This window comes from Zalophus californianus, chromosome 5 (genome assembly GCF_009762305.2).
Source record: "Zalophus californianus isolate mZalCal1 chromosome 5, mZalCal1.pri.v2, whole genome shotgun sequence".
Classification (NCBI taxonomy): domain Eukaryota; kingdom Metazoa; phylum Chordata; class Mammalia; order Carnivora; family Otariidae; genus Zalophus; species Zalophus californianus.
The window spans coordinates 94,863,180-94,877,544 of NC_045599.1; the positions used below are offsets into that span (position 1 = coordinate 94,863,180).

A 14,365-nucleotide genomic window follows, 5' to 3' on the forward strand; every position below is an offset into this window, starting at 1 on the left:
GCCCCCAAATGTCCATGATTCATCAACAAACATTTGTTGAGGCATATTTAGACTAGACATTCAGGTTTCATCTCTGACAGGGACTGAAGACATGTTTCAGGAGCGGTAAACACAAGCCTAAATGGAAAATAGAACTAGGGAATCACATGAACATGTTTGTAAATGAGAAACACATATACACAAGGTCCACTGGAACATCTTCTTGTGCTACACTCTTAAGAGCCAAGAGTGTAACATGCCTACCCTACACTGCCCCCGACCCAGCATCGTGCTGACTCACCACAAGTTCAGAGCTGGTCTGGAAGGTCTCAATATAGAAGGAATAGTGCTGGTCACCCATCTGGTTTAAGATGGCTGTCATACATGCCACAAAGTGACTCTGTAAGAAATAAAGAAAAAATGTCATGAAATAGTGGAGAGAGCACCATGAGGTTGATCTTCCCCAATTCCTTGGCTTCAGACTGGAAAACACCTCAACCATCTCAGGCAAGTATAAAAAGCCTCCCAAGGATGGAGAATCTCTCCTTACTGGATCAGCAAGTGAAACTTCCTTATGAGGAAATGGTTCCTTATGGCTCATTTATGGGTTTATTCGTCAAAAAGCATTTACTGAACACCTATTATGTGACTAGGACTGTAGTGGGAGCTCCACGTATAGAAAATAGAGCCTGATCCATCACTTCTCCAGCTGCTTGTACTTTAGGAAAAGGCCACTGCATTGGTGTCAGGAGATCTAGCCTGTATCAAGATCCTGGATGGGGCGCCTGGGTGGCTCAGTCGTTAAGCGTCTGCCTTCAGCTCAGGTCAAGATCCCAGCGTCCTGGGATCAAGCCCAGCATTGGGCTCCCTGTCCCGCAGGAAGCCTGTTTCTCCCTCCGCTTGCCGCTCCCCCTGCTTGTGTTCCCTCTCTCACTGTGTCTCTCTCTGTCAAATAAATAAATAAAATCTTAAAAAAAAAAAGATCCAGGATATATTTGATTTTTTGATAAATAATTTTATATATCCAAGCCCCAATTGTTTCATCTGTAAAGTGGGAAAATAATCCATCCATATCTACCCCCAGATATGGATCAAAAGTCTCCTCTAATGCTTTGAATACAAAGAATTTCTCTATAGAGGGATCAGTTGTTGGACCATCATGAATCAGCTAGTGAGAAGCCAGTAGCTCCCAGGAACCAGCACTTGTTAAGGGCTTTGGAGGATAAAAGAGATGAGAGGAGGTGGTCCTTGCTCTTCAGGAGTTCATGATCTAGTTGGGAAAGGAAGATTAACACCCGTGAGGGAAAATGTACAAGACCCTTAATCTGCCAAGCAGACGAAGTGTTAGAGGGATTCAAACAAGAAAGGAATCAATGCAAGGATGTGGAGAAGAGGTGGGTCTGGAAGGCTCCAGGGGATCAGAGGAGCAAGAACCACATTCCTTCATGTACCAGAATATATCATCACAGCCCTTTCTGCCTTTTCCCTCCCAGATCTTATCAGTCTGTATCAGGGTACATTTTCTATTTAGGCTAGTGTCTGCAAGCAGCATTTCAGGATATCTACTCTGGAAACCTTGTAAAGGAGGTACCAACCACAGATCCACCAAGGGAGAGGAGACACACAAGATTCTCTCCTGCAAGATTCCAATAGGGCTGCCATCTTGGTCAAAGGCAGTCCCACTAGGTTTGGTCAAGGGCAGGCTTGTGGAAGATGGTCTGCTCAATGTGATACAGGCTTCTCCAGGGAACCCTACTGCTAAACGGTGTCCAACAAAAGACATACCAGAGAGGTGGGCCTGGAAGTATTATGTGTGAACCAAGAAAATGGGTTTGGTATCACAAACTGCTATTTTTGTTTAAAAAATAACTTGTAAAAAAAAAATATATAATTTTGTTAAAAAAATTATAAAAAAATATATAATATATACACACACATATATATAAAGCACACATATGAAAAAATATATATGTATATAAAACACACATATGAAAAAAAAATACATCTCCTTGTAGATTACTGCTCTACAGTTTAGTTACAGTGGTGGAGGAACAGCCTCACTGTCCCAAGAAGTTCCTTCTGTGTTCCTTCACAGGAAGTCTTTTGGATAACTGAATGTTCCTCAAGTTCACATTCCCAAAGGTAACTCCCAGAGATCAGGAATCTCATTTGCTTCTAAAGGTTTTCTTTTTCCCAAGTAGGATGTTAGGAATAACATGCTTTCCCAGTCAGCAAGACCAGCATTATAATTTGCGGGGCTCAGAACAAAATGAAAATGAAGAGTCCTTGTTAAAAATTATTCAGAATTTCAAGACAGCCCCAGGTCCCATTCTGAGCACCAGGCCAGGTCATACACTCAGCAAGCCAGCCCTGCCTGCCAGTGGCCACCAGCACGCTCACATTCCATAAATGTTTAGAGAACATGCAAAGCTGTCAGAAAGCATAAAGCTGGGACTCTCGGGAGCAACAATGAGGATGCTATGCTGATGGGGACCGGAGCCTCTACACTGGGGTGAACCATCCTGGTCAACCAGGGAGGCAAAGCCTTTCCTGCTCAGACCCCCAGGGGGTGGTGGTGAGTTTGTGAAATTACTGGTTCTTTTCAAACCAGACAGAACACCACCATTGCTGTTAACTTAACCAGGTCCCTCTTAAACCATCGCGCATCCCTCTGGCCAGGCTGGATGGCAGAAAGGAGAAATCTTAGAGTTCGAGAGGTGTGTGTGTGTGCGTGTGTGTGTGTGTGTGTGTGTGTGCACGCACACACACGTGTGTTTCCTCTACTCCCTCCATCTCTTCTCTCCTTTCCTCAAAGAATTCAGCCTGTGACCACTAGAGGTCTTTTCTTTTCACATGGTAGCTGCCGAGCAGTTTGTTCGGCTTTTTATTTATTCCTACGTGAGCAGATCCACTACACTTCTTGCATATAAACAGTGAAAATTACAACATAAAGGACCCAATATTCCTTCTTTTGGAGTAATTCTGCTGCTGGCCAAAGCCTGGCTCATTTTGCAAGGAAAGGGAGGACATCTCTGCAGGTAATTCTACTGCTTTCAAGGTAAGAGATTTGGGTAGGTTTTATTTTTTGTGATCCATGATCCTCTAAGAGAAAATGCTTTTGCCTCTTGGACAATAGTTTACTTTTAAAGCTTTGGCTTAAATGGGTCCTTGGATTGTGAGTGTGTGTGTGTGTGTGTGTGTGTGTGTGTGTGTGTGTGTCGGAAAATCTACCATTGTCAGAACTGCAGGCTGCCCCAAATGCATAGATACGGGAGTGCTTGTTATTTCCAATGGCTTGATTTGAATTTGAAGTGGGGGGAGAAAAGCAAAAAACAAACCTCAGAGCTCAAGTTGCTTGGAATTACCTTGAAAAGGCTGCATTGTCTTAAGCCTTGTTTAGAGAAACTTCCATGCTTCATTTTAAAAGAAAATAAAAGTGAAAAGGGTCCTAGTCCCCATCTAGAGAAAGTGACCATTTTATGAAAGAAACCATTATTTTTTATAAGGACCTGCTCAGTATGTCAGAGTCCACCAGTCAATCAAAATTACTTTTACCAGCTTGTCCATTCCTTCCTTCTAACTACCACATAGAAAAATCCAGCTCAGTGCCTTACAGCACGATTTGTAGTGCAATGTGACTGAAGTTTGGACAAGTTGCCTGCATTTGGCTGTTAATGAAAAAGGACAGTGTTTTACATCTGCCTGGAAGCACCCCTTTTCTCCTACTCTGGTGTCTAGCCCACCTTAGCCCCAAATCTGTCAGAAATCACACCGATGTGATCGATTGATTAGTGAAATGGCATGAGACGCCAGCAGCAGTTTTGTATGCAGAAAAGCCTCCTTTCTGTCATTTATATTAAAAAACAAATAACAGCAAAAACAAAACAAAACAAACAAAACCCTCTTTGTCACATAACGAGAGAATGATAGAATAACATTATGCCTCTCTGACGTTTATCCTTTTTTCAGTAATATCCTCATCATGGCAATCCACCTTTGGCTTCCTGCCCCCTTCCCTTTCTACAAGTTTGAGACCTTACTTCTATATCCACCATGTTTTAAGTGTTTAGAAAGAGATAGAGGAATGGGGAGGGGGGAGTGATGCACTAGCAACTCAGATACTCCTCACATTGACACTGCTCAAACTTTATAGTGTAGGAGTCAAATCTCCCAGTCCTGTCAGCAACATGGACAAGCCTGAGTACTGCATGGGGGACAGCAGGGTGGCGGGGTCCCTGCAGTCCAGGCTGGTGAGAATCCCTCTCTTCCCATCCCTGGCCGAAATTGTGTAGGTGACATATATTTACTATCAAGGCATGAGGCAGCCACTCATCCATAGCCAAGCAGCATGCCAGGTGCCTGGATGAGAAATTGCTTCTTAAAACAGAATACCACGGGGAACTGCATCTTAAATCCCAGAGAGAAACTGTATCTGAGACACTGGCACAAACCAGGCAGAGTCACATCGGCTCCGTTCGGGGCGGTTTAAAATGTAGCTAATGAATCACAGCATGAAGAGACACGGTTTGAAACTAGGTCAAACGTGTAAAAATAAGTGCAATCATTGCAGGCACTTGGCTGATGAGGGGCTACTTAACGCCTTGAGTGGCAGGGCTTATTTGCCACATAGAACCCTCTTCAGCGATCCGCGACAATCAATCCTCTTAATTAATTCAGCCCATCAGTATGGAGAGAGGTCTCGCGCACCTGGGAGAGCACTGAAGCTCCAAAGGAAAACAGCCAGGGTCTCTTCACTGTGTGATGGCAAAAGAGAAAAGAGAAACCCAGTATCCTGTGATTAATATTCATTAGCTGGGATACTAGGTGTTTAGGATCAGGAGAGTAGCCCTCCCCTAATCATTTGGCTCCTTTGCATAAAAAAAAATTATCATCATATCCTCATATTGATAAGGCCAATAGTTGGGTGCACGTCACCCGACTTAAACATATCTATTTAACCACCTCTAAGGCAAACACACCTACACACACACACACACACACACACACACACACACACACACACACACACACTCACACACAGTCAAGACCTCAGCAGAGCTGAGTGGACCAGGAAGAGGCAATCGGTTTGCCCTGCCTTGAAAACCAAGCAACCAAGGGGGAGAGGGGCCTGGTTGCTGCAGATGCGTCCCCCACTCACCTGAAATTGTGGGAGGGATGAGCTCACAGAAGGAGGGAAGCAGCTAACTTTGGGAGCTTGCTACCTAAATGCCAACATTACTACGCGATACCAGCTGGTGACACGTTGCTATAGTAACTTCAAATAATGTGCAGGGCCAAAATAAAATAAAATATAGAAAGCGCCAAGGAGAGATGAAGGAAAGTTTTCATACCGAGGGAGGCTCATAGGGAGATGAGAAGTTCTATCTCTCAGGCCATTTATCTCCTTGGGAGACTAAGAGTGGCCAAATGCCATCCTCAGGTGGCTTCTCCATTCACCCCCACGTCTGCCATGTGGTTATGTAACATATTTAATTCTTGAGTGGAATTGGCACTGTGTGGTGGATCCAGGACCGGAAGTGGGAGGCTCTGGTGTTAGTAAAAACAGGGACTCTAAAACCCCTTTATCTCAGGGCTTTGTCAGGTACTCGGAATTCTAGTGTGTAGTGATCTTTGGGGAAACCAGTGTATTGTTCTGTCTTAGCACCCTTCACATTCTGGGCACTGTGCTGGGTGTCAGGGTGCAGCAGTGAGTGGGATGGAGAAGGCTGGGCTCCAAAGAGTTTACACCTGGTTCTGCCAGGATGTAGAGTGTCAGAGTGGGAGCCTCGGAGCCAGCCAGCCAGAGTTCAAATCTTAGCTCTATCTCTTCCTCATTGTGTGACGTTGGGCAGAGTCTTGTGCCTCAGTGTCTTCATCTGTAAAAGGGGATAGAAATGTTCCTTACTTCATATGGGGTGAGTGAGGATTAAATCAAAAAGCACTTAGAACATAGAAAGCCCTCAATAATTATCAGCTATTATTATTATTGTCATAGTTGCTGACTGTGATCCAGAGAAACTATGCAGATTAGCTCATTGAAATTCCTGACCTGGGTGAGGGAAATGATGACATCACCTACCTATGACTGGCTGTGGACACATCAAGTGCTCCCAATCACAGCTCAGGGCCCTTTGACTCTGAACATGCCTTGGTTAACAACATACCCAAAGTCCAGCTGTTAAGTAAATCAAATGTGAGCCTCTTGGACCAGGGCATGCTGGGAGGTTTCTTTTATTTGGCGACAGTTGCAGGCAGGTAGGAAGAGTGACAACAGTGCCCAAATTGTTCAAAAGCGTGAAATACAGCTGTCTTCATCAAAAACTTACTCCCCCAGCTGTTTGGCTTTAGGATGTGCCTGTCTCTTTGTGCAGTGACGTTCTTTGGTTCCCCAGGGATCCTGCTGTGTGATAGAGTAAACCAAGTCACCCTCTTTCAGGGGAAGCTTCCCGATGGGCACAGATCCCAGGGTTTCATGTGGCCCACTCCATGTCAAAGGCACAACATCACAGGAAAACAGAAAAGTGCCACTTGGATGCTGTATATTCTGCATATGCTCTGACATATTCCATCCGTACAACATGACAACTCTTGTAGAGTTAGCTGCGTGTACCCCTGTCTGGTGCTGTGGACATTAATGATGGTTCAACTACCCAGCATCACTAGGACCAGAACTACAGGTGTCTCCTCCGAGAGTGAGCAGGAAGGGAGGGGTAAACAAGGCTGCTTTGAATCAAGGCTGGAAGAGCAGACTGAATTGGTAACACATACTTCCTTTGAAACTAACACATTCTGATTCTTGTTGGAGCCTCTGCTCTGTGGTGTGGGGTCACTTTAAATCTTCCAAAGGATAGGGGCACCTGGGTGGCTCAGTTGGTTAAGCATCTGCCTTCAGCTCCAGTCATGATCCCAGGGTCCTGGGATCGAGCCCCGTATCAGGCTCCTTGCTCGGCGGGAAGCCTGCTTCTCCCTCTCCCACTCCCCCTGCTTGTGTTCCTGCTCTCTCTCTCTCTCTCTCTCTCTCTCTGTCAAATAAATAAATAAAATATTAAAAAATAATAATAAAATAAATCTTCCAAAGGATACAAAGGGATCCCAAGGGGGATGGAAAGCAAGGAAATTCCATTCATTCATTCTTTGTGTTCAGGACTCTACATTCATCATGTCACTGACTCATCACAACAACCTCATGAGGTCAACTTTATCCCCATTTTACAGATGAGGAAAGTGATATGTATGGATGTTAGGCAGCTTGCCTAGACAGACATTTAGTATATGATGGTCCAGGAATTAAAATCTGGATCTTTCTGACTCCAAAACCTGTGTTCTTTTCATAAATCCACTGTGTCTCCCATGTCAGCACTGTCAGCTCCACCTGGAGAGAGATTTTTGTCCATCTATACTCTATCACCAGAATCTAGAATTGAACTTCCACTTAGTGTGGGCTCAATAAATATGTGTTAGATGAGGGATTGAATTTATTATAGTATTCCCCGTCTCTAAATGAATATTATAGGGACCACTCTACCCTCCACACACAAACTCTGAAAAGTTAAGTTCATGTATAGACCATCTTTGCCTTAAGAGAGTTCAGAAATGAAAGAATTTTTGTTCTACTTCTGAACGTACTCTATCTTAAATTATATTTGATCAAGCCAGAGTGAGATCATTCTTTCACACATTCCTTAATTCAACAAATATTTATTGAGCACCTATTACGTTCCACGCTTGGTTCAAGTTGCAGGGGATACAACCAGGAATGAAAGTAACACAAGTTGTTCTTAATGAGCTCTCATCCCCATTGGGTAGAGGGCCAGGGATGAAGAAACATGCTAGAAGTGAGTGAGTACACAAGTAAGATTATTTTAGGCAGTAGTATCTGCTACTAATGATATATCACCAAGGAATGAGATAGAGATGGAGTGGGAAAGAAACCATTTTCAATAGGGGAGACAAAGGCAGCCTCTGAGAGAGTTGGCATTTGAGTGGAGATCTGAATAATGAGAGTCAGTGATGCAAATCTATGGTAGAACAGCATTCCAGAGCAATTGAACAGCAGATTCAAAGGCCCTGAGGTGGGATATGCTTGGAATGCTGGAGGATCCAAAAGAAGGCCAGCATAGCTAGAAGGTATGAAATGAGGGAAGACACTATATAAGACGAGGTCAGAGAGACAGGCAGGGGCCAAATCCTGTGAGCCCTTGGGGGTCAGGGGCAAGAGTTTGGCTTTTCCTCCAAGTGCAAAAGGAGGCCATTGATTTGGGTTTTAAAAGGCTTTCTCTTGCTGCTGTGTGTTTCCAGAACCCCTCTTTAAAGAGGCGGTTTCCACGTCTTACCACACAAGCCCATCTCCAAGACACAGTACTGGACTTGTTCCCAGGGTCATGAGTCTGTGAAAAGCACAAATTATGTTTTCAATGTTGACTCTTCCTTATTTGTAGTAGTGTCACCACTCTTCAGCAAATGGTTCTCACTAAATGACTATTTTGTAGCAGACTCTGGCCCTCCTTGGGCAGGCAAGAGAGTGGACTCTGGTTTTATGTGGATCCTATCGGTCTTCAAGCTTAGTGGGCTCATCTTCCTGTTATTCAGAGCTGAATGGAGAGGAGCCTGCTCCAGTGACTCCCAGTCTCTGATTAAAGCCATGCTCATCTGTGGGACCTGAGAAACCTGCTTGCCAGGAAGGGGCTATCATTCAGGACACCCCAGTTTTTAACTGAATGAAAGATGATTTTTCTAAATACTTCTAATAGCATTTGTGGAGGTGTGGGTGGGGAAGTTCACAAATGCCATTGTAAGAAAAGTAGTTTCAGAAACAAGGATTTATTCTCAGCACTTATACCAGTGATGGTCCTCCAATTTTGCACCAAATGCCTCAGGAAAGTCTGTGCAAAAAGGTCTGTTTGGAGTCCTGGACAATATGGTATTGTCCTCAGCTCACTTTTCCCTGGGAAATAGCAAAGCCAGGAGCATCACTGGGATGTGGGCTCTGGATGAGTATTCTAAGCAGCCCCTCGCCTTCTCTTGCAAACATTTGCATCAAGGTTAAGTAGGACACCAAGATCAACCCTCAACAGAAAAAGTATCACAAAAGGATATTACGTTTCAGGCGGAAGGCGCTGTAGGCTACAGGACAAGAACTATCACTTAAAGTGCTACGTGTGTGTGTCAGGCAGCATGCTAAGCCCTTTATTTATCCATCAGTGAGGACTTTTTATAGGGTTGTGGCAAGGGAAGAAAAGAACTGGAAGAAGGAGAAGGTAATATTAGTTGGACATCTATGAGTCAGACACTGGGCAAAAAAGTATCCTGACGGTCACCACCGCCACCAGTTCTTGAGCACTCACTATGGGCCATACACTATATATGCTTTATCTCATTTAATCCTCCCAACATCCAGGCGATCTTAAAACCATGTGGACTTTACAGATCAAAACCGAGAAGTAGAGAGGTGACCTGACTTGCCTAGATCAGCTTGACCCCAGAAGGCTATTGTTTTAGAAACATGATGTAATCTTAGTAATAGGAAATTTAACCTCGAAGTATAATGAAGAAAGGAAAAGCACACAATATTTTACCTTACTGGGCTCCCTGCCTAACTAGCCTTGAATACAGAGAACATTCAATATTCCATTCAATTCAATAAAGGTCTCGAATATGAAGAAACATTCTAGAAATGTCTTGTGCCTATACGGTGAGGGAGGGAGGAATGGAGGGATGAATGGATGGGTGGGTGGAGCTAGCTTGGCAGGTTGTGTAGGGAGATAGACCAGTTGATATAGGTAGACACACAGCTACATAAACAGGACCAGGGCTCTTAATGACTGTGCTCTATGGTTTATGAGTCTCCCATGATTTTAGTCTCAACTGAGGATAACCGCTCCATTTTCTGCATTGCTTAGGGTGTTAAGGCCAAGAAGGATTCAGAGTGGAACATCAATGCCACATACTAGGAAATTTTTCTGGTTTCCCACAAAAGCAGCTTTCCTGGAAGGCAGTGAACAGGGCATCCTAAGTCCTGGAGCAAATGCCAGTTTTCTTCAACATGCCCTGGAACTCTGGACAAGTTGCTTGATCTCTCTGGCCCCGCTTCTCTCATCTCTGAAACAGGGATACCAGTACTATGCATAGCACTGCTGTGAGGACGAAGTTGAAGGCAGGTGGAGGGGTCCCGTGTAGCGCCTGGCTCACCAGAGGCACTCAGAAAGCCATCTTGCAATGTTCAGCCTCAGCCTTCTTTCTGGTTCACCAGAACAGTTTGCTGATCAGCTGGGGAAGTGTGGAGTTAGCTTTTGGTTGACTCGTGCAGGATAATTTAAACCTCCCTGTGGACCTGGAGAACTGCATTGCGGATGATGATTTATACACTCTCTCCCTGCCCTTTGGTTCCCTTTACAAAGCCTCCACGTTTGAAAGAGAGGAGGGGTGGCAGACAGATGTGTTCACAGACAACCAGGCAGCCAGGAAAGAGGGTTTTCAGGAGGGGTGATTATTTTGTGGATAAAAGGATTGCTTTAGTTTACCCCTTGTGTTTACTTGAAGGAAGTAGAGTGAAGAAGGTCTCTCACAATTGTGTTTTAAACTTCAAGCCCAACTTTCTAACCAGGAGTCTCCTAGCACCTCCCCAACCTCCTCCAAATGGCTCTAGTTGACCCTGCTGCAAGTGACCTGCTGGTCCCAGCATGTTCCGCTCCTTGGGTCCAAGTACGATAATAATGGATTGGGTATGTGTGGAGGTGGCCTCTTTGCAACACCTCCTTGATCACTCAACTCCACAGTGCTCAACTGAAGCAATGACATACTATGGGTAATTCTTAATCCACATTAGGGAAGGATTTTTCTCCTTTCCCAAACAGTTGTTCACTCCTCACTCCCAATTAATCAATCAGTTAGCAAATATTTACTTAGTAGCTATTATCTATAAGGAGTTATATCACATACTTACTACACACTGAAGGTCTCAGGGTATAGGGAAGAATATCCCTCTCTCTCTCTCTCTCTCTCTCTCTATCAATCTATCCATCACTATAGCAATTCTCAACTAGGGCAATCTGTCATAACTGAGGGAGAAGGGAAGGTTGCTACTGACATCTATTGCTTAAAGGCCAGGGATACTGCTAAACATGCCACAGTATACAGGCTGGCCCCAACAACAAAGACTGATCCAGCTCAAAATGTCACTAGTGCCGAAGTTGAGAAACTCTGATCTGTAGAGAGATATACATTGTGATGCCGGATGACAGGTACAAAATGAGTGCTATGAGGAAAGTTTTCTCTAGGCTTGTAAGAAGTGGGAATGACCTTTGTGGGTTGTGATGTTCAGGAAAAATTTCACAGAGAACGTGGGGGTTTGAGGAACTAAGTGATTGAAAGAGATTAAGATAAAAGTGGGAAAGGACATCTTAGATCTATAATAGAAAATACATTTCATTTTATATTTTAGCTAACTTGATTGATTGATAGTAAATGCCTAAAGAGCTGTGTGGGAAATGATTCTAAGGCCAAGTCCTAGCTCAGCAGGTAAGAGTGTGTTGATTGATTACTGATGTCTGCTCTAGGCAAGGGAGGGGGAGGGAGAGTGGAGATGCTGAGAAATTGCTGTCCCACTTTTGTATGTGGAACAGGATGAGGAAAGACACTGAGGTGGAAATGAGCAGAGTGTTGTGGTACAGCAGAAGTTCATAGAGGGAGATCTCGAGAGAGATTCGGAGGGACAGACTGGAAGGGCCTTGAATGCCAGGCCGAAGGCTTTGAACCTCCATCGGCAGGTAATGGGATGCCATGCAGGCACCTGCCTACTGGGTTGCCCCAGGCCAGTTCTGCTGACAAGGTCTTGAGAATGAAAGAAAGCCACCAAAAGTTCTTGCTCTTCATTTCTATAAAGAGAGTACTATTTCATCTGTTAACAGTAAAAACTGGCAGAATCATCATGCTCTGGCTTTTATGAAGCTGATTCCAATGATGAAAAAAATCCTATGAAGCTGAACTCAGAGATAACTGTTTGAAAAGCTGACTCCAAGGGTTCACATTAATGAGCTCCTGTAAAGCCCTTTTGGATAGAGCATTCCTTCTGATGTCGTTCATGTGCAAAAAAAAAAAGAAGAGCCTCAAGGAAGAAGGGGCAGAATGGACTGGAAGACCATTCGTGGGGCTCAGGTTCCAGCTGACCTCCTGATGAGGACACTGCACCGCCTACTGATCTTGTATTTCCTGTTAGCCCCCAGCTCCCCCGACAGGCTGGCTCCTTAGGCTGTTTCCTTTCTGCCCCGGCAATGATACCTCATTGATTTATTGGTTTGCAGTTTTCCAAATGACATCATAGTCCATTTGTTTTTCATTCTTTCCCTTTGCTCACCTCCCTCCTTTTAAATTCCCATTTGTCCCACTTCTACTTCCCTGTCCTTTGGAATGGTAACAACACCTTCCAATTACTCCTCTGCAGTCCGCATTAGCTGCCTGCTGACTCCCTCTCCCCGTCATCATTAATAAAGGTGACACTGCAGCTTGGCATGAGTTCAGGTCCTCCCCCACCTGCTCCACCCTCCCCTCTCTTGGAGCAGAAGGCTCCCCAGCCACAGAGCCCCTGCCTTTGATGCTTTCTTCCGGTACCCAGCTCCCACCCCTGTGTTCTAATCCACACTCAATTAAAGAAAGATCAAGTGACACAATAAAAATGCCATCAGGAGAGCTGACCTGGTGGCGCCCAGATATCAGATCAACTTACTACAACCCCATATCTACAAATTCTATCTAGAAAAGAAAAAAAAGATGTCACAGTTGTCTGGGCTGATTTGTTCTTTAAAACCCCTGCTGACTCTACCAGCCTGGCAAGCCTGGAGAAATCCTAGCAAAATTCTAATCAATGTTAAAGCTTTGAATTAGAGAGATGATGGGGAGGGTGATCCCTGGGAGTCCCTGCAAGCCAGTCTTCTTGCAGCACAAATGGAGAAGCCATGGACCAGAAAGTTTGGGTGGTTTCCCCATGGTCGCACAGCCGCCGAAAGGGGGAGGGCTAGTGCTAGAAAACCCAGCTGTTCTGACCACAGTGTTAAATCAAATATACCGTTCTTCACTGCCTCCAAATGCTGGCCCCCGACCTCCAAGTTCCCTACAAAGTGACAGTTCTTTTCCTATCTCAGCCAAGGGGTTGTCCTGATACCTAGAAAAAAATGGACCTCAACTAAAAACTAAGGCTGATGCTTGAGATGCACATGCTTTATCTTCCTCACCACATAGGTTTCCAGATTTGGGCAAGAACAAGCCTTTGAGCACAAATTTCAGCTTTCAAAAAGCTTGAATGGGTGTCTCTATTACCACCATTCATCCTTGCTTTGATCAATTATGTTCTGTGCCCAGCATCGAAATCTGGTTAAGAACATCAAATTAAGAAACCAAAGGATTGATCACTGAAGTCACTCTGCATAATGAAAATTGTCTGAATGTGCCTCAGGGCAGGAACAGGGTGGGATGTGAGAGGCTTTGCTTATGACACTTTGCTCTGAGATCCTCAAACTGGCAGTCCGTGGCACTCACATGGTGCACAGAAATGCTTTGTTGGGCTGGCATGGTGTTTTTAAAACATGTGACTTGTGTGTCAACGAGACTCAAACAAAAAGTAAAACATTTGACTTTTTGGTCAACATTTAAAAAACAGCAGCTTTTCCATAAAGTTTTGAATTGTCAGCTTCTCTTGGCTACTTGGAAGATCCAGAGATACCATTCTGCATTCCCATATGGCAGCACTGGGAGCTACCTCCTGACATGAACAGGGCCTATGAGTGGTGCGCATGCACTTGCCAGGTCTCTCAGGCCTGGCCTCATTCTAGGGTGACCTACGCTTCCTGGTTTGCCAGGGACTTGCCTGGTTTTAGCACTGAATCCCATGTGCCAGGAAACCGCTCTTGCCAGGACAGTTGGTCACTCCACCTTGTTCTTTTATGTACTTGCCTGGTCCCTGAAGGCTGCCCAGCATCTGAATCCTGCTTCTCCTCACCTCCCCAACCAACATGCCAAAATTCTCTCTGTTCCCTTGGCACATGCACAAGCTAAGGATGCCTTCTTTTACACACCATGAAGTCCAATTCATTTTTCAAGACCCATGCAAGTGCTGTTCCCTCCTCCAGGAAGTCTTCTCTGATTCCACCTTATGCTCTTCTGCCCCAGACAGAGCTAGGTACACCCCTCCTCTGCTACAATAATTCTTTCTCCTTATATGCATCACCATTAACACAGCATCAAGTGAATAGACTTTGGAGGTGGCCTTCCTAAAGACACAGAGGGAATCAGAATAGTGATAAAGTAAAAAGAAATGTAACAGTTGCAAAACTTAATTTGAAGTCCTGGTCTCTCCATAGTTGTGAGTTTTGCACGATTCATCAAAGTTTCAGCT

The 14,365-nt window shown here is 44.6% G+C and overlaps 2 protein-coding genes across 9 annotated transcripts in view; one reads left to right on the plus strand and one right to left on the minus strand.

The window, feature by feature from the left end:
- The window catches only part of DOCK2 (dedicator of cytokinesis 2), a 407,160-nt gene that overhangs the window by 89,695 nt on the left and 303,100 nt on the right, over positions 1–14,365 (minus strand). The window contains exon 28 of the mRNA XM_027605817.2: positions 281–379. Coding sequence (XP_027461618.1) covers positions 281–379 — 99 coding nt within the window. The remainder of the gene's footprint in view (positions 1–280; positions 380–14,365) is intronic.
- INSYN2B (inhibitory synaptic factor family member 2B) overlaps positions 2,856–14,365 on the plus strand; it is a 180,038-nt gene continuing 168,528 nt past the window's right edge. For 7 of the 8 annotated variants that reach the window (XM_027605825.2, XM_027605823.2, XM_027605824.2 and 4 more), the window contains exon 1: positions 2,856–3,037. The gene's annotated coding sequence lies outside the window, so the exon portion shown is untranslated. The remainder of the gene's footprint in view (positions 3,038–14,365) is intronic. The other variant, XM_027605820.2, reaches the window with a different exon arrangement.